This window comes from Schistocerca serialis, chromosome 2 (genome assembly GCF_023864345.2).
Source record: "Schistocerca serialis cubense isolate TAMUIC-IGC-003099 chromosome 2, iqSchSeri2.2, whole genome shotgun sequence".
NCBI lineage: Eukaryota > Metazoa > Arthropoda > Insecta > Orthoptera > Acrididae > Schistocerca > Schistocerca serialis.
In genome coordinates this window covers 779875874-779894365 of record NC_064639.1, presented here as the reverse complement: position 1 = coordinate 779894365, position 18492 = coordinate 779875874, and the positions used below count along the sequence as shown (strand labels likewise).

The window sequence follows — 18492 nt, the reverse complement described above, 5'->3', positions numbered from 1 at the left end:
CTTCATACTCAATGACCTCTGTCTTCTATGAAGATTAGTGATCCCTTTGTTCGACATTACTTTGGGCAACGTCACAACTTGTCTGTGCACCACGGTGTTATTTTGTTATGAACTGACACTGATCAGTCTCATGTGGTTGTACCTCATTCGTTGCAGTCGGAAATACTACGATTACTGCACGCTGGTCATTGGGGTAAAGTGCGGACAATGCAATTAGCATGCCCCAATGCACTTGTGTTGGCATTGATAAACAAATTGAGAATTTGCTTGCTAATTGTCGCTCTTGCGCTGAGCATCAATCTGCTCACCACCAGCACTTCTTCTTTGCATGGCAGACTCCTACTGTGCCTTAGTAGCGTGTTCATATTGATTTTGCAGGTCCTTCCTGGGGCACCCCCTGGTTGATAGTTATTAATGCTTACAGCAACTTTCCTTTTGTTGTGCCTATGTCTTCTACAACATCTGCCTGTACTATTCGGACTTTGACGTCTATTTTTTGCATTGAGGGCCTTCCTGAAGTTATTGTCTCTGGCAATGGCCACCAATTTGTGTCCTCAGAGTTTGAAGCTTTCTGTGCTGCTAATGGCATTTTCCATCTGACCTCAGCCCCGTTCCAACCCCAGTCGAATGGTGAGGCTGAACACTTTTTTCGTACATTTAAGTTGCAGATGAGCAAGTTGTGTGCCACGCACTCTCACGAGCACATGCTATGGACTTTCCTTGCTTCCTATCGCTCCCAATTGCATGGCGCCCGTTTTCCAGCGGAACTGCTACATGGCCACGCCCATTGGTCACTCTTGCAGCTATTGCACTCACCACTGCATGCTCCCACTGCCTCGCCTAATTCTGGCTTGGGGCCGCATGCTTTGGTGTTCTATCACATTTTTTCTGATACGTAGAGTGGTGTATGTGAATACTGTCTGAATAATATGTCATGAATACAGTTAGTAATAAAGCAGAAATAAATTAAAATGCCATGCTTCATGCACCAGTTTTACTCCATGAACAGCAAAAAACTTTTTTCCTTTCAACATTTTGTGAAGGTCATCAATGAGAAGTAGTTTTATTAAGTTCTGGAATAATGTGTAAAGTTTGCTGCCTGTCTCTCAGTGCTATCAATGTCAAATACTGAACGACTGAAATACAGGTGTTCTGGTGTCATGGGCTACACTGCTTTTTCACCCCCATGACTTTGATAAGTGGGTGGTCTTACCCCACAGTGATTCTTTCCAGACAGAAAATGATGTGTGTACCAAGTTTGTTTGAAATCGGTCCAGTGGTTTAGGAGGAGATATGAAACATACACAGTTTTTATAATTTGTATCTATATAGCTGGCAAACCACACTGGGTACAGGCAAGCATGCAAAGAGATTAATCTTCTGCTAGTTTTATGTGTTAAAAGTCATGCTCTGACCAGTTTTTTACTATTGACAAATTACATTTAGTAATTATGGTGTTTTGGGAAATGTTGCACTTAGGTTCTGATTGTATAAGGGTAGTGTTGTTTTTTGCTATTTTATTGTTTTAATTTTTGTACATAATGTATGCTTTTTTAAAGATAGTTGAGCTTCATATTAAACAAAGTAATTTTTTTGTTTATTTCCATAGAGCTGAAGATGGTTGGTAGTCCCTTGAAATGAATAATCAGCAAATTTTAATTATATTTTATGTTGTTAAAGGTGATTAAAATTTTTTAATTAATAAATCAGATAACCCTCTGCTCCACCCAATGGTATTACATTAACAAAAGGGAGAAAAGAAGTCCACTAAGTCTATAAAGAAAGGAATCACTCCTGTTAATCCAGCATGGTTCGAGAGCTGTCAGTGCAATCAGTTATAGGGAATGCTTCAGATAAATCAAGATAACTTGGGAATTGGTGACTTACGGAACACCAACTGCACTAATTAGAATGCACTAATCAGAATGTGTAAAGGGAGGTGCAGCTTCTGGTTGATTCAGTACATCAAACTGCACCTACCAATGGTGATAAATTATGTTGTCAAAATATTGTACCAAGACACAAAAAGCCAGGGTCATATCAAAGATGATATTAAAAAAACATGTGAAGTATTTAGAACAATATATTACCAGAATATTTTGGTAATGGGCTGTTACAATTAAACTGCTATCTCTTTCTCCTTTTTTGAAAATGTATTTTCCATATGGCGTATTAGTGTAACTTGCAATTACTATTCTGATGAAGCTGTTCTTTCATTGTCACTGGTGTTATAAATAAAACACTTAAGTTGTGATATTGCAGAAAATGATTCAGTAGGGCTTCTTTATGATATGGAAGTTTGGGAGGAGAAATTGAATTACTGAAGGTTTTTAGCTGAAGAAAGAGATACACTCAGATAGCTCTGCTAATACAAACACTGCCTGTGGAAGGGTAGGATCTCAGTTTGAGCAAATTTTAGAACAAAAATGAAAATAATATCTATTGGACAAAATTTTTCACTTCAGTAAATAATTTTGTGGTGCTTCTCTAAATTCTAAACATTTATGAGTCTCACAGTCTGCCCTAGCAGTCAACTGTCCCCTCGCTGTGATACCTAGATGCTCTCAAAAGCACCTACACCATAGTTGGCATCTACCAACACAAATGTCTTCCCCCCTGCCCCGCTACAGTAGCCTGCCTCCTGGGGTTTCTGCTTGGAATTCCCATTGATGTGAAAGACAGACATTCTTCTGCATGTTCTAATGGTGAACGATCAATGCAGCAGGTGTGCAAATGTCCCAGTTATTGTTTGTCAACCAGTGCTTCTAATGAGGACCCAATGCTGCACAAGGACAAATGTGATGAGTCAGTCTTTTCCTTAGTGGCATATAGCTTGCAGGCACCACAATTACCAGAGTAGGCCCAGTTGCATTCCTACAGTTTATGACTCATGCAGCACATCCTTTTTAGTATCCCCAAGTTTCTTTGGACAGTCCACCTTCCAGTTGTGGAGGCCATTAATTCCATGTGCAATGACACACATAAGCACCCTAGGGGCACAGCTACCATTGCCAATTATGAGAAACACATAAAAGTTCACTCTTATCATTGCTAAACTTGAGCCCCCTGTCACGTCGGATGCTTGTGACATCATTGCTTCATGTCAGAGCTGAGTGTCCACATAGACCACCCCATTTAGTTCACATGCATAGTTTTGAATTTACCTTCACATGCAACTTTCAGAGCCCATGTTGAATTTTTTAACATGTGTTAATCTTAGTGAAGGCTTCCACCTACGAATTTAATCACACTTCAAATTTGTTTACATTATTTTTCCTCCATATGTTTTTGTTTAAACAATATATAATGGTTTGTCTGACTTAATACATAGCTTGTGGTACTGAAAATTCATCCCCATACGTTTTCTGCACTCCACTTGAACACAAATTACATATTACTTCTCACCTTCTCCTTCTGTTTCCCTTAAGTTCCCTTGCTTTATAGTGGTGATGTGCATTGTGCAGTGAAAAATTTATGGCACTCTACCATGTTTCCACACTAGTGACCCAGATTTCAAGCATCCTGCATCTGCCACTCCCATTCCTTGCATGTTCCATGCAGTGTTCTTTACCTGTTAAGTTACCCTTTGTGCCACTCTATGCTGCACCACAAGCTCCATGTGGTGTATAATTTCCACCCTCTGCCTGGACTCTTGTGGATGCCATGTACATTTTTTTCTTCTCTCCCAGTTAGATTCATTCCACATTCATGCCTGAGTTGCACCTACATTGGGAAATGGTCCCTCCGATCAGACCCCTGAAATGTCATCTGCAATGGAGAGTGTTTTGTCCGATCAGATCTGTGCACACAGTCTGTCTAACCTGCTGGCACAGGTGGCCAATTTGAATCAGTTCCTCATCCAGTCTGAACAATTAAGGAGTGTCGCTCTGCCTCGGGCACAGCTGCCATTGCTGACCCATCAGTTGAGCAGAGCTTCCTCCCATCTCCCCAAATATTATACTCATGGGCCACACCTATGGTTTTCCTCCACCAGGCGATCTTTGCCATGTCCAGGATTATGAGCAACACATAAAAGTTCACTCTTATCATTGCTAAACTTGAGCCCACTGTCGCGGCGGATGCTTGTGACATTATCACCAACCCTCTGCAGTCTGGTAGTTATGATAAATTTAAAAAAGCACCTAATCACATGAATGGTGTCATCTGAAATGCAGCACTCCCAGGCACTATTTTCTTTGGAGAGGCCCAACCTTCATGCCTTAACCAAATCCCATGTCTTACCCGACAAGTTTTTATTCCAAAACTGGTACTCTCACTTGCCTGCTGCGGTCCATAAGGCACTCATCATGCAGGTCTCTACCAACATTGACATCACCATCATAACAGCAGACTCAGTGTTTGAGTCCTTTGACACCCCACCCAGTGGTAGCCACCATCTGATCCCCCTACCTCTTGCATCCTACTCTGGCCCCTTCTGCTACCATGGCAACAAGTCCGGCAGCCCCCAAGAAGTGCAACCAGCAGCAGCATCCCCACAGACCATGTCTCAGGATGCACAGTTAGACCCAGTGTAAACCATTGTGCATTTGAACAGTGAGATGGCAAACTTGACCACTACCCTTAATCATTTTCACCTGCCCACTTCTGTGTGCCCCACTCTCCTGTGCCCGCCCCACATGACCCAAGGTCACTACCCACATGGCTCAAGTGAATGCTCCATCTCCTTCTGTGGTGAACATCAGCTTGCATGTCCATGCAAACACATTACCCTCCACCCATCTAACAAACTGAAGGACCAGGTGTCGGTATTGTGAACACTTTGGCAGTGATGCCCCAATGGCAGGCTGCTGTGCTCGTGGCACCCAAACACAGTTAGCAACTGCAGTAGGCATGCCTGTTTGCTCAACCACTCCCCAGGGTCTGTACACACTTGACAGCCAAAACCCCTCTTCACCCATCTCCTCATCTTGACACAAGCTTAGACCTCTCCATCTTCTCACACAAATATTTGCTCTTGCTTGGCCCTCCATCCCTCTTCCTCCTCACCACTGTAAATGTTTTCATCATCAATAATCACTGTCTCCACACCTGGTGTTTTGATTTTGGCCTCAGTGCAGAGTTTCTTTGGACCTTCAGCATGGCCGATGTCACCATCCCAATCCTCCAAACAGATTTCATCTCCCATTTCAACCTTCTCCCCACCCTGACACAACATTATCTAATCAATGGTGCATCAGATCTCTTCATCTCAAATTCTGACCTCATCTTCTGGCTCTACCATGTCCCTTGCACATACTTGCAGCTCCAAAGACCACATACGTCCTACCTTGGTCACCCCCCCACCCCTCTCCCACCTTCTGTTAATCAGCTTTCGACCACCTGCTCTATCTGGCACACCCCTGCATACATTGCCCTCCTCTACAAACATTTCTTCTGGCCCAGCATCCAAAGGAATTGCTGCACTTGCACTCATGCCTACGTACCATGCTGCCACTGTGCTAAAGTGGACCATCACATTTATGCACTTGTTGCCTCATTTCCCCTTGTCAAGCACCAGTTCTTCAATGTTCACATCTATATTGTCAGCCCCCTGCCATCCCCAGATGGCTGCCACTATCTTCTCACAATGATAGACTGGTTTACGCATTGGCCAGAAGCCATCCATTCCAGATACTTGAGCTGAAACGTGTTTCATGTTTCATCCACCTCTGACGCATAAGATGAGACAGCAAGCATCAATTCACTTCCTGTTTGTTCAGAACCCTGTCTGGTACTTGCAACACCCTCATTCATTTTACGAGGGCAGTTCAATAAGTAATGCAACACATTTTTTTTCTGAAACAGGGGTTGTTTTATTCAGCATTGAAATACACCAGGTTATTCCCCAATCTTTTAGCTACACAACACTATTTTTCAACGTAATCTCCATTCAATGCTACGGCCTTACGCCACCTTGAAATGAGGGCCTGTATGCCTGCACGGTACCATTCCACTGGTCGATGTCGTAGCCAGTGTCGTACTGCATCAGTAACTTCTTCATCATCCGCGTAGTGCCTCCCACGGATTGCGTCCTTCATTGGGCCAAACATATGGAAATCCGACGGTGCGAGATCGGGGCTGTAGGGTGCATGAGGAAGAACAGTCCACTGAAGTTTTGTGAGCTCCTCTCGGGTGCGAAGACTTGTGTGAGGTCTTGCGTTGTCATGAAGAAGGAGAAGTTCGTTCAGATTTTTGTGCCTACGAACACGCTGAAGTCGTTTCTTCAATTTCTGAAGAGTAGCACAATACACTTCAGAGCTGATCGTTTGACCATGGGGAAGGAAATCGAACAGAATAACCCCTTCAGCGTCCCAGAAGACTGTAACCATGACTTTACCGGCTGAGGGTATGGCTTTAAACTTTTTCTTGGTAGGGGAGTGGGTGTGGCGCCACTCCATTGATTGCCGTTTTGTTTCAGGTTCGAAGTGATGAGGCCATGTTTCATCGCCTGTAACAATCTTTGACAAGAAATTGTCACCCTCAGCCACATGACGAGCAAGCAATTCCGCACAGATGGTTCTCCTTTGCTCTTTATGGTGTTCGGTTAAACAACGAGGGACCCAGCGGGAACAAACCTTTGAATATTCCAACTGGTGAACAATTGTGACAGCACTACCAACAGAGATGTCAAGTTGAGCACTGAGTTGTTTGATGGTGATCCGTCGATCATCTCGAACGAGTGTGTTCGCACACTCCGCCATTGCAGGAGTCACAGCTGTGCACGGCCGGCCCGCACGCGGGAGATCAGACAGTCTTGCTTGACCTTGCGGTGATGATGACACACGCTTTGCCCAATGACTCACCGTGCTTTTGTCCACTGCCAGATCACCGTAGACATTCTGCAAGCGCCTATGAATATCTGAGATGCCCTGGTTTTCCGCCAAAAGAAACTCGATCACTGCCTGTTGTTTGCAACGCACATCCGTTACAGACGCCATTTTAACAGCTCCGTACAGCGCTGCCACCTGTCGGAAGTCAATGAAACTATACGAGACGAAGCGGGAATGTTTGAAAATATTCCACAAGAAATTTCCGGTTTTTTCAACCAAAATTGGCCGAGAAAAAAAATGTGTTGCATTACTTATTGAACTGCCCTCGTACTACCAGCTACCACCATGCAGCTAATCACATTGTGGAGCATTTTCATCATATACTAAAATCCACCTTTACCTGCTACGGTGTAAAATGGTTTGCTAGAGTGCCACTACTCCTGTTATTTTGCAGATGGGCCATAAGACCAACTTTGAGGCATCCACTGACGACCTGGTATACAGGCAGGCCTAGCCCTACCGGGTGACTTTATCATGCTGCCACCTCTCTCCACTCCCACCTGTGTCCCAGGTTACTTTCAGCCACTTCAAGACTATATGGACAGTTATGACTGTCACCTCCATGCTGCTATGGTGAGCACAAGCCTTATGTGCACCACGACTTTGCATCGTGCATGCGTGTGATGCCTACCAGCCCCCACTTTGACTACAATACTCAGCTCTCCATCTCATTTTACAGTGAAACACTAAAACATTTATTGTGTGTTAATACAATGCCACTCTAGCAGTGTCTATCAACAGATTAAAGCCAGCTTAAATGCTCTTTCTTAGTGATGCCTGTATGCTGCCAACTGTTGGTGTCTCCCTGCCCAACGTTAGTACCTGTAATGCTGCAACCGAAGCTGACACTGGTGCTGCCCCCAATACTGCTGGTGCTGGCCCCATTACTGCTGATGAACCATTGGCCACAGCCTGGAACTCAGACACTGCCACCTCATCCCCTTCACTTTCCTTCCCACTCCCTCTTCTCAGCATGTGGAGCTCCACATTGATCACATGGCACCACAACCTGAGTCACAGCAGCCCCATAGCACTTGCCACAACTCGAAATGCAGCCTCCAGCATCCTGGAGTCAATGTTATACCCCATCGCAGCACCAGCATCTCACTAGGGCATCTGACAGATGGCAACAAGAGTAACAGTAGAACTGGCTGGCATTTACAAACTCCAGAGCGTGCTATGCCACACATGCCAGCTGTCTGTGTGTAGCCATCTGTACACCACCTTCCTAAGTGCCCGCCCCCACCACATGCTCAGTTGAGACTGTACCATATTGCAGTTACATGGGCTGCTCAATGCCCCTACTGTACCTATTGCTGTGCAATGCAGCTCTTTCTTTCCTGAGCTACAGTCACAGTCCAGCACATCATCCTGTCAGTTACTCACGATGTGTTCCAGACCACCATCCATTGGAACGCACAGCACACACCACCAGGCTACCTTCCCCCACATCCCACTCACTTGGTGGCTGTGGGAGCTGCCTACTGCTGCTGTATGCCATAGTCACCACCACATGACCCCAACTGATGGCAGCATCTGGATGTTTTCCTCCATTGCACGCATCACTAGCATGCACAGCTGTCAACGTGGTGACTGTCAGGTGCTGTGGATCTGCCTATCACCTGCCTGTCTCTTTCATACACCACTCTTGTCATCACACGACTCCAACTGCTGACAGGAGCCAGCTGTTTTTCCTCCACTGCATGCTGTGTTGTCACTCCCTGATGTCAACACAGCATCTGTCAGGTGTCATGCACTTCAATTATTGCCTGCCCCTGCTGCTCATCTGTTGCCTCCACACACTGCCACCACTAATGGTGCTCACTGCCATGGCATCCCCAACCCAGAGTTCTATGCACAGGAGCTACAATTGATGTTGTTATCATGAAATCTTTCTGGTCCAGAAGAGGGGGGAGGGGGGGGGGGAGCAGTGGTACAAGGTCAGAGAATTGTGTGGCCTTCTCTAAATTCTTAAATTTCATGAATCTCACAGTCTGCCATGGTAGATGAATCTCCCATCGCAGTTATACCTAGATGCTCTCCAGAGTTGCTACACCATAGTGGGCACCTACCAAGACGAATGTCTTCCCCCACCCCCCGCCACTACTGAGATGTGCCTACAGAGGCATCTGCTTGAAATCCCCATCAGCAAGCAGTGCAGCCATTCTTCCATGTGGTGTAATGGTGAATGGTCGGTGCAGCAGGTGCATGAATGCTCAGCTTTTGATTTAGCAACCAATGCTTCTAATGAGGTCTTGTGTGACACACAATGACTATTTGGGGAAAAATCTGGTGAGTTGATCTTGTGCATGACTTACGGGCAGACTGCTTGCAGGTGCCACAGCTATCTGAGTAGGACCCATTGGTCTCCTGCAGTTTATGGCTCATGCACTGCATCCTCTTCACTATTTCTGAGTTGCTTTGGGCAGCTTGCCCTCCAATTCCAGAGGCCATAAATTCCACACACAGCAACACACAAAAGTGTCCTGTAAAATATATTGTTTTGTGCCAGTGCCAAGTATCCATGTGGACCATCATGTGTAGTTCTCACACCGTTTAGAATGTACCTTCACATATAGTGGCACCCAGTCACTGTATCTCTTTTATTTTAATTTGTTATTTCCCATGGTCTCTATCAGGGATGAACTTTTAGTGTTTATCTTAAATTATTTTCTAATGTGTGTTAATCTTGGTGAAGGCTCCCTCCACACCAGAACTGATGAACTAAGAACCTCGGCTGTGCAAATCACACCTCAAATTTATTTAATATCATTTTTACTCTGTATGTCCTTGATTAAACAGTGCCTGGTAGCTTGTCTGACATAATACATAGCTTGTGTTATCAAAAATTCATCCCCGCACCTATTCCTTGTGTCACTGGAACACACACTCCATATTACTTTTCACCTTCTCCTTCCAGTTGGTTTAAGTTCCTTCGCTCGATAGCAATGATGTGCATTGTGCAGTGAAACACTTACGGTGCCCCACTGTGTTTTCACAATTGCTTACTGTGTGATACTACACATAGTTATTATGTAACTGGTTGGATAAAAAATCTACTCACCAAGGGGTGGCAGGAGAAAACACATGTGAAGGTATTGAAATTTGCAAGCCTTCTGAGCCCGTGGCTCATTTCTTCTGGCACATGGGTTCAAGGGTTAAGAAGAGGAGTGAAGGCAAAGGACTAGTGAGTTTTAGGAAATGGAGAGAGTTCAGAAATGTCACCCCGAACCCCAGGTTAGGGGAGATTTACCAGACAGCATGAGAATGAAAGACTGATTATTGGGAGCTGCACCGTGCAAGATTTGAAAACCTGAGAGCTTACAGATGGAAAATAGGGTAATATGCAAGACAGAGATTACTGACTGAACATCATGCACGAGTTCATAAGAGTGGAAAGCTACGTGCATTGTATGTGGTAGAATTGGGGAGTGGGATAAAGAGACTGGTCAGAAAATTGAAGACATAGAAAACTGCAGTGGGAGTGAAGAAAGGAAGAGTTACTGAAGTAATTGCTGAGACTGAAGAAATTGAAGTAAATGAAGGCCAGCTGGGTGGCAAGAACCAAGGGCATGTTTTAATGTCAGTTCTCACCTGTGTAGTTCAGGGAAACTGAAATCTAGGAGAGGAATCCAGATGGAATGTGTGGTGAAACAGGCACTGAAGTCATGCCTGTCATGTTGTGGATCATATTCTGCAGTAGGATGTCATTTCAGCCCTCACAGGTAGTAATTACCCCACAAGGATAATTCAAATGCAAATTTCTCGGATCATCACATGAAGTCCTAGTAGTGCTGATCCCTCCAAGAAACAACTTAGGAGTACACTTCTATCATTTAGTATTATCCTGGTCTTGAATGTGTTAATCAGCTACTTTGACAATGCTATGTCTTCCTAAAATCATGCCCTGAAATGAGGTCCTTTCTGTTTGACGTTTTGTCCACCACACCTAGAATAACTTTCTGTTGCTCTCCCAATCACCACAATATCCTTGTCTGACCCTATGCTCCTTCTGCACCCATTTCCCTCCCCTATGGCTCCTACAGCTATCACTGTCCTCACTGTAAGACTTGCCCTATGCACTCTTTTACCACCACTTATACCAGTCCTATAACTGGCAAAAAATATACTATCAGTGGGAAAGCCACCTGTGAATTGACACATATTGTATACCAGCTGTTATTTAAACACTGTTTGGCCTTTTGACTTGGCATGACTGCCAACAAATTATCAGTTAGGATGAACGGGCATGAGCAGAGGGTGTGTACTGACACACACAGTATCCTGTTGCAGAGCATGCTCTACAGCAAGACAGACGTGACCTCAGTGCCTGTTTCACCACATTGCCATCTCGATTCTTCTTCCAGACACCATTTTATCAGAAACCTGCAGGTGGGAACTGGAATTACAACACATCCTTGGTTCTTGCCGCCCACCTGGCCTTAATTTACTTTAATTTCTTCGGTCTCAGCCTTTATGCTCAGTAACTATTACTTTCTTCGTTCCCATTTTAGTTTTCTATAGCTTCTATTTTCTGATCAGTCTATTTTCCCTAGCCCCCAGTTCTACGACTTACAATGTACTTAGCTTTCTGCTCTTATTAACTCAGTCAAGATACTTTGTCAGTAATATCTGTCTTGTGTATTACCCTAAATTCCACCTTTAAGCTCCCAGGTTTTCAAATCTCTTATGGTGCAGTCCCATCTTTTGTTCTCATCCCGTCTGGTAAGTCTTCCTTGACTTGGGTTCAGGGTGGCTTTTCCTAACTCCCCCCCCCCCCCCCCCCACATTTCCTAAACCTGAGTAGTCCTTTTCCTTCACCCCTCTACCCCTCTTCCTTGAACTACTCATCTGCCAGGAGAAGGAGCAACTGCCTCTGAAGGCTTACAAATTTCAGTACTGTCATGCTTTCTCCTATGGCTACCTAATGAATAGATATTTTATCTACCCAGTTAAATTATACTTTCAAAAAATGATTATTTTCATTGATATAGATACTGTATATTTGTTCTGTGATAGCTAAGTTTGGAAAAGCGTGTAGAAATGGCAGGAAATTGCTTCAGTTAAAGTGTTTTGCCAGAAGCAAAAAATCATGTAAACATTGAAGTGCAAAGTCATTGGTGGAATATAAGTAATGGAAGAAGTGAAGATAACACATTACCTCATAAGTGAGGTGCTGTGTGGTTGGTAGGCAGATAAAAAGGCTGATAATATTGCTAAGGTTTCAGATGATGTACTTCTTCAGAATTACCTAGCACAGGGCACACATATATACCCCTGGCATTGCAGCCCGAACTATATATTGAATTTTTACTTTTACTTCTTCTGTTGAATACAAACATGGCACAAGCACTTAGCTCTGTGTGTGTGTGGGTGGTGTGGGGGGGGGGGGGGGGGGGACGCAAGCGTGTGTTCAAATGTTGAAATGTGTGTGAATTCGTAAGGGACCAAACTGCTGAGGTCATCAGTCCCTAGACTTACACGCTACTTAAACTAACTTATGCTAAGAACAACACCCATGCGCAAGGGAGGACTCAAACCCCCGGCGAGTGCGGCCACGCAGTCCGTGACAGGGCGCCTCAAACTGCGCGGCCACTACGCATGGCTGTTCCATCCTACACTTTTTGCTGTTGTTAATTATTGTGATTGCTGTGGAAGTTTTGCTGGTGAAATATAGATTTCATTTAACTGAACAGAATCATATAATGTCTAAGCATACACACAACTGTGCAAATTATCATGAGCTTCTGTCAGTAGGAGGTATACGACATAGGTTTTGTGAGATCTTGGTTGATAATGCCCAAGTAGTTTACCTGATAGCCATTGAAATAAAGTGATTACTTCAAATAATACTAGCTTAGTAACAACCGTGATTATGAGCAAATAAAAATTTTTATATTTACTTATAAAAACATCCTGATGCAGCAAAATGACTGCTTCTAAGATACAGGATTTACTCATTTTTTAAAATATTGACATGTTTAACATATTAAAAGAAGTGTTTTGTTCCATGCAATTATTCATTTTCATCATTTTATAAATAATATGTGACTACCAGGTACTCACTTTTTAATTATATTTCTCTAAATGGAATACATGGAATTCAGGCTTGTCCCCTTATCATCTGCAATATGTCCATTACAGCTCGTTTTCCTGACTTCAAGTTCTCAAAGTTGTCCATCACATCATCTGCTGTGAAGTGCACAGAGTAATCATTTATTAGCTAATGCATTATTATTTCATAATTATACAGCATCAGAAATGAAATTCCATTCAGTGGCAACTGATTTTGTATGCCATCATCAATTACTTTGTTTCAAAAAATTTCAATTCTGAGAAGAAATACCGTACTAAAGGCTGATTTCCCTATTACAAATGTTAATACCGGTACAGTAAATGCTGCTAAAGTCAATTAGGCATTCTAGAGTCGACCATTCACATTTGATTTCAGATTTTCATGTTCTGACATCTACTGGCCACAGATGGAACTTCAAATTCTGTGTAGTTGTTAGAGGGAAGAATAATGCTTTGATATTCCAGCATTTAATAGTGTGTATCTTGGTGAGGACAGCTGTAACAGCATTATGTTTTTAACCATCTTTTCAATTAAATTTCAAATAACTAAAAACAAACTACAGCACACGCTAATTTAAAAATGATAACCTCGTAAAATTCGTATTCATAGTCACCATTTTTTATTTAAAAGCATTTTCTATAAGTAATTAGTTAAATAATTCATTAATTGTTATTTTTTAGGGTAAAGTTGATCATGCCGAGAACGACTGAAAAACAAAAGTGCCTTGGATGAAATAAAATGTATGACATAAAATAATTGCTGTCAACAGTTGAAGCAGTGAAATCAGGTCATATGAGTATCAGAAGGGCTTCCTGTGAATACGGTGTACCATATGCTACACTCAATGACAGTGCTAATAATAGACATTCTTGAAGTTATGGGTGGCAGACAATGTTAACCTGTGATGAAGAATTATATTTAGCAGAGGGTATAATGACAGTTGCTGCATGGGGTTTTCCTATGACAAAGAAAGAAATTTGTGACATAGTTCAAGGTTATTTAAATACTGAAGGAAAGATTGAACCCAGATTTATAAATAACAGATCAGGAAAGGAATACATAAATAAATTCATGCAACGGAATAAATTTTTAAAGGGCCAATGATATTAGAATGTAAAAAGATCAAAATGTGCCATGACAAGAGAGATAATGAGGGACTATTTTACCAATCTAAATAAACCCCTCCAAGATGTGCCACCATCCAGCACATTTAACTTTGATGAAACCAATTTTACCAATAACCCGGGAGTCAACAAAGTTGTGATACAATGTGGTGTAAAACATGTGGAGCCTATTACAGACTCCTGTAAATCAAGCACGAGTGTCATGATCTGTGTATCAGCTGATGGAGTGGTCCTTCTGCCTTACATAGTGTATAAGGCAAGACATATCAACCCAGGATGGTGTGAAGAAAGTGGGAGAGGAGCAGTCTTCAAATGAAATGCTAGTGGTTGGTTCAACCTGCAATGTTACTGATTGGTTCAGGAAACTTTTGCTCCCACATCTAAGAAAATTAACTAGGCATACAATTGTAATCAGTGACAATATGTTCTGTCATTTGTCTTTGGAGGTGTTAAACTTTGTAAAGACAATGACACATCTTTCATTTTACTACCCCCAAACTCAACACATCTCTGTCAGCCTTTGGATGTTGCATATTTCACACCTCTGAAGAGAGCTTGGAGGAAGATGTTAATCAATGGAAGAGCAAGAACAGAGGGCTTCTCCACAAAAGTGCTTTTACAGCTGTCCTGTGTGAAGCCTTTGAGGAGTTTCATCTGAAGTTTGCAACAAATATGAAGGCAGGGTTTATGGCATCTGGGGTGTACCCATTCAGTCCTGAAAGGGTCTATGGGAAAATTCCAACCTTAGATGACAGAAGGACCAGCGAATCATCCTGTGCTAATGCCTTCACCATTCATCTACAGAGAGCTCGCATTTGAGAAACTGTGCAATTGGCTAGGAAAGGGAAAGGTATTTGCATGGAAGATATTTGCTGCAGTGAGAACAAAGATGATACAGAGGTAGGAGGGAGGAAAGACTTGATGAAATTAATAACCAGAGTGGGCCCTCAGAAGAAAATTGTAACAGAGATTGCATTTCTCTCAGTGAGGATGAGAAAATGCAAGCAGATAGGTCTAATATTGAGAGTGGTTCCACAGAAGGAAATATTTACGCAGTTGTTCTACTCGATCTGAAAGACAATAGTGGAAATCATAAATTTTTTGTTGGGACAATTATTGGTATTAATGATAAAGTAGAAGCCCGCACAATCAATATCATGAGGAAAAGGATCAATCACAAAGAAATTTATTTTGTCTTCCCTCAAGCTGCTGATGAAGATTCTATGAAGCATGTTGATATTGTAACAAAAGTAAGAGGTCGAGATATCAGACGAAGTTGATATGTTTTAATGTCAGATGTGGATATTACACATATCAGTTAATATATTGACAGTTTTACAGTGGTGAAGCAGCATTATTTGTTTGTGATAGGCTATGTCCTGCTAAGGAACACTATTTGCATGGGCATTAAATAAGTCTGAACTTATTTCAATGTTTCCTGCAGTTTGTAATTAATATTATTAATAACTATAATAAGTTAATAAAGATTTCTAGGTGATTCTTATTTTGTATTTGTTCCATCTTTATTTTTTAAAATGTAAAATAGAGATCGACTGTACTGTCATAAACTTCCGAAGTCAGTTTTTGTGTTATTTCAATGGTGATCAACTTTGGCAGCCTGCTATGCTACAGCTGATCACTGTTGTATCAATTTATATGTATAAATAATTACAGATGTGCACTTAATTTTTATTGTGTTATGAAATAAGAAGGATAGGAGATTCTAAATTATATTTTCCACATTTTAATTAGTTACCAAAAGTATGATAATTAAAAGAAAATCATAAATTTTGATTGACTTTAGCAGCACATACAGGACTCATATACTGAAGTCCATATGGATGTTTGTGAATGAAATAAGATCCTAATTATTTTAGAACAAAAGCACAAAGAGAAACAAAATACTTTCACTTTATAGAACCATTGGCATAAATTGACAACAAACTGTACATGATGGTTCTCTTGTTCTTTTTACACTGGGAACTTCATCACTGAACTCTGTTTTGTGTAAACATTCCTGCAGTCGTCTACTGTATTCTGTATAGAGCTGTTAACCAGTGAAAGCTAGCCATAACAACACAACCAGACCATCATTTCTTACAGTCCTGATCTGGCATATAGTGATTTTGATTTTTCATAAAAATGAAGAATCTTGTCTTGACTCCCACAAGTTACCAGTCAAACTCTGAAGTCTACCAGTGAAATCAATCTTTGCATCAATCTATGGTCAGCAGACATACATTATATATGTTCTACCTGAAGAGGTACAACACACACTGCTGCCTTCACAAATATCACCACAATAATAGGTATTAAACCCCAGAGAGAACATTGAGTTAGCCCAGTTGTCTGAAGAATGGATGTCTTCTGCAAAATGTTAATATATAGACAAGCAGTTGACTGTTCCATTCTGCCTGTAATAACTATCCATTACCTTTATAACTGCATACATATTGTCTCTTCCAACAATGTTTACCTTAGCATTTTACATCTACATTCTGCAAATGACTGTGAAGTGCTTGGCAGAGGCTACCTCCAATTGTACCAGTTATCAGGCTTTTTTTCCATTCCATTTACATAAGGAGCATGGGAAGAAAGAATACTCGAAAGCCTCTGTGCGAGCTGTAGCTAGTCTAAGCTTGTCTTTGTGCCCTCTATGGGAATAATATGTAAGGGGTTGCAGTACTTTACTAGATTGATCACCTAAAGTTGGTTCTAGACACGTAATAAGTAGGTTTTAAAAGGGTAGTTTGCATTATTCTTCAGGTCTGTGCCAGTTCACTTCTTTCAGCACTGTGATAGTCTCCCATGGGTCAAACAAACCTGTGACCATTTGTGCTGCCCTTCTTTGCAACCTGTTCAATATTCTCTGTTAGACTTTTCTGGTATGGGCCCCATACACTTGATGACTATTCTAGGATGGGCTGTACAAGTGTTTTGTACATAATCTCCTTTGCAGACTGATTGTATTTTCCTAGCATTCTACCAATGAACTGCAGTATGCTAACTGCTTTACTTACAACTGAGATTATATTATGTGGTTGTTCCATTTCACACATGTAGAAATTATTACTCCCTGGTATTTGTATGAGCTGGCCAATTCCAGCTGTGAGTCACTCATATTATGGTCATAGGATACTGCGCATTTTCATTCTGAGAAGTGCACAGTTCTACTTTTCTGAACATATAAAGTGAGTTGTCAGTCCTGATCTGACTGCACATTTGTGTGTGGTTTCAGTTGCCCGAGACTGCAGGTGTGTGTGCGAGTTGCATTTGCATGTGTGTATGTGTGTCTATTGTTGACAAAGGCTTTCATGGCCAAAAGCTATAATTGTGTGAATCTTTTTGTTGTGCCTATCGTGACTCAGCATCTCCGCTATATGCTGAGTAACAGCTTTCCTTCTCTAATATTGTTACATTCCACCCTGGATTTTCCATTGTTGGATATTTGTGCAGCATTTTCAGACAGTACTTTATTACAGCCAGCCCGAATCTAGGAGGGGGGAGAGTGTTGGTGGCAGGTGGGGTGGAGGTGAGGGGGCTGGAAGAGGGGGAGGGGGGGGGGGGGTGACCGGGGTATCTGCCCTGGGCAGCAATTTCAGCTGGCACCAAATCCATATTTTTGAAGGAAAAAAACTTGTTTCACAAGGCACCTAACATGCAGCGCACGTAGTTCTATTGATTATTCATATGATCTTGAAATGCATGACATTTTTGAACACATTCTAAGTTGATTTTTGAACAAATCACAAGTTGATTTTTGAATGTGTGCATAGTGTAGGCCTACGTGGTGCTTTTGCCAGGGGAATCCCAGTCGCATAAAAAAAATTCCTGCAGACAAAAGGAGATTGGGCTGCACAAGCTGAGACAAATAAACCCAAATGGGTGAATGCCATTCACTGTTTGTTTATATGATAGAATGGGTGTGTGAATGATCAGTGTTGTTAAAATTATTAGTGAAATCCACAGATTCAGGCTACCACAGTGGAAATAAATTACTAACAGAAATAACAAGTAAGAAAGATTACATATTAATCTTCTTGGTGTATCCAAGAAAATGAAATTTTGACAGAAAATTTTTGCCAGATCGCTACACTACTAAGGGCCAGTTGTACAGTCACTGGTCAGCAGCCACTTAAGTTCTTTTCTCGGACTATGTGGAAAATGCGTTATATGAACGTGTAATGATGCCTAACTGGAGAATAAACTCAGGATAGCACTAAACTGGTTATTCTGGCAGGGTTAGTGAAGTTAACCAGAGAAGAAGATTTGACAATTGCAAGAATAGTTACAGAATTAGTTATGACAAGAGTGTTTGTTAGAATGAGGAAGGAGAAGAAATGGGGGCACACAGAAATTATATGCAAGAATATGATGATTCCAAATTTATATAAAAATTTTGTACTACTACTTTTCGAACACATGCTTGGGAAACTAGAGTGTATGAATGAAATGTGAAACT

The 18492-nt window shown here is 41.9% G+C and overlaps 1 protein-coding gene across 1 annotated transcript in view; it reads right to left on the bottom strand.

Moving 5' to 3' along the window:
* Window positions 1-18492, bottom strand: part of LOC126456400 (agrin-like) — a 211046-nt gene that overhangs the window by 32866 nt on the left and 159688 nt on the right. The window contains exon 11 of the mRNA XM_050092154.1: window positions 12897-13022. Coding sequence (XP_049948111.1) covers window positions 12934-13022 — 89 coding nt within the window. The 3' untranslated portion in view covers window positions 12897-12933. The remainder of the gene's footprint in view (window positions 1-12896; window positions 13023-18492) is intronic.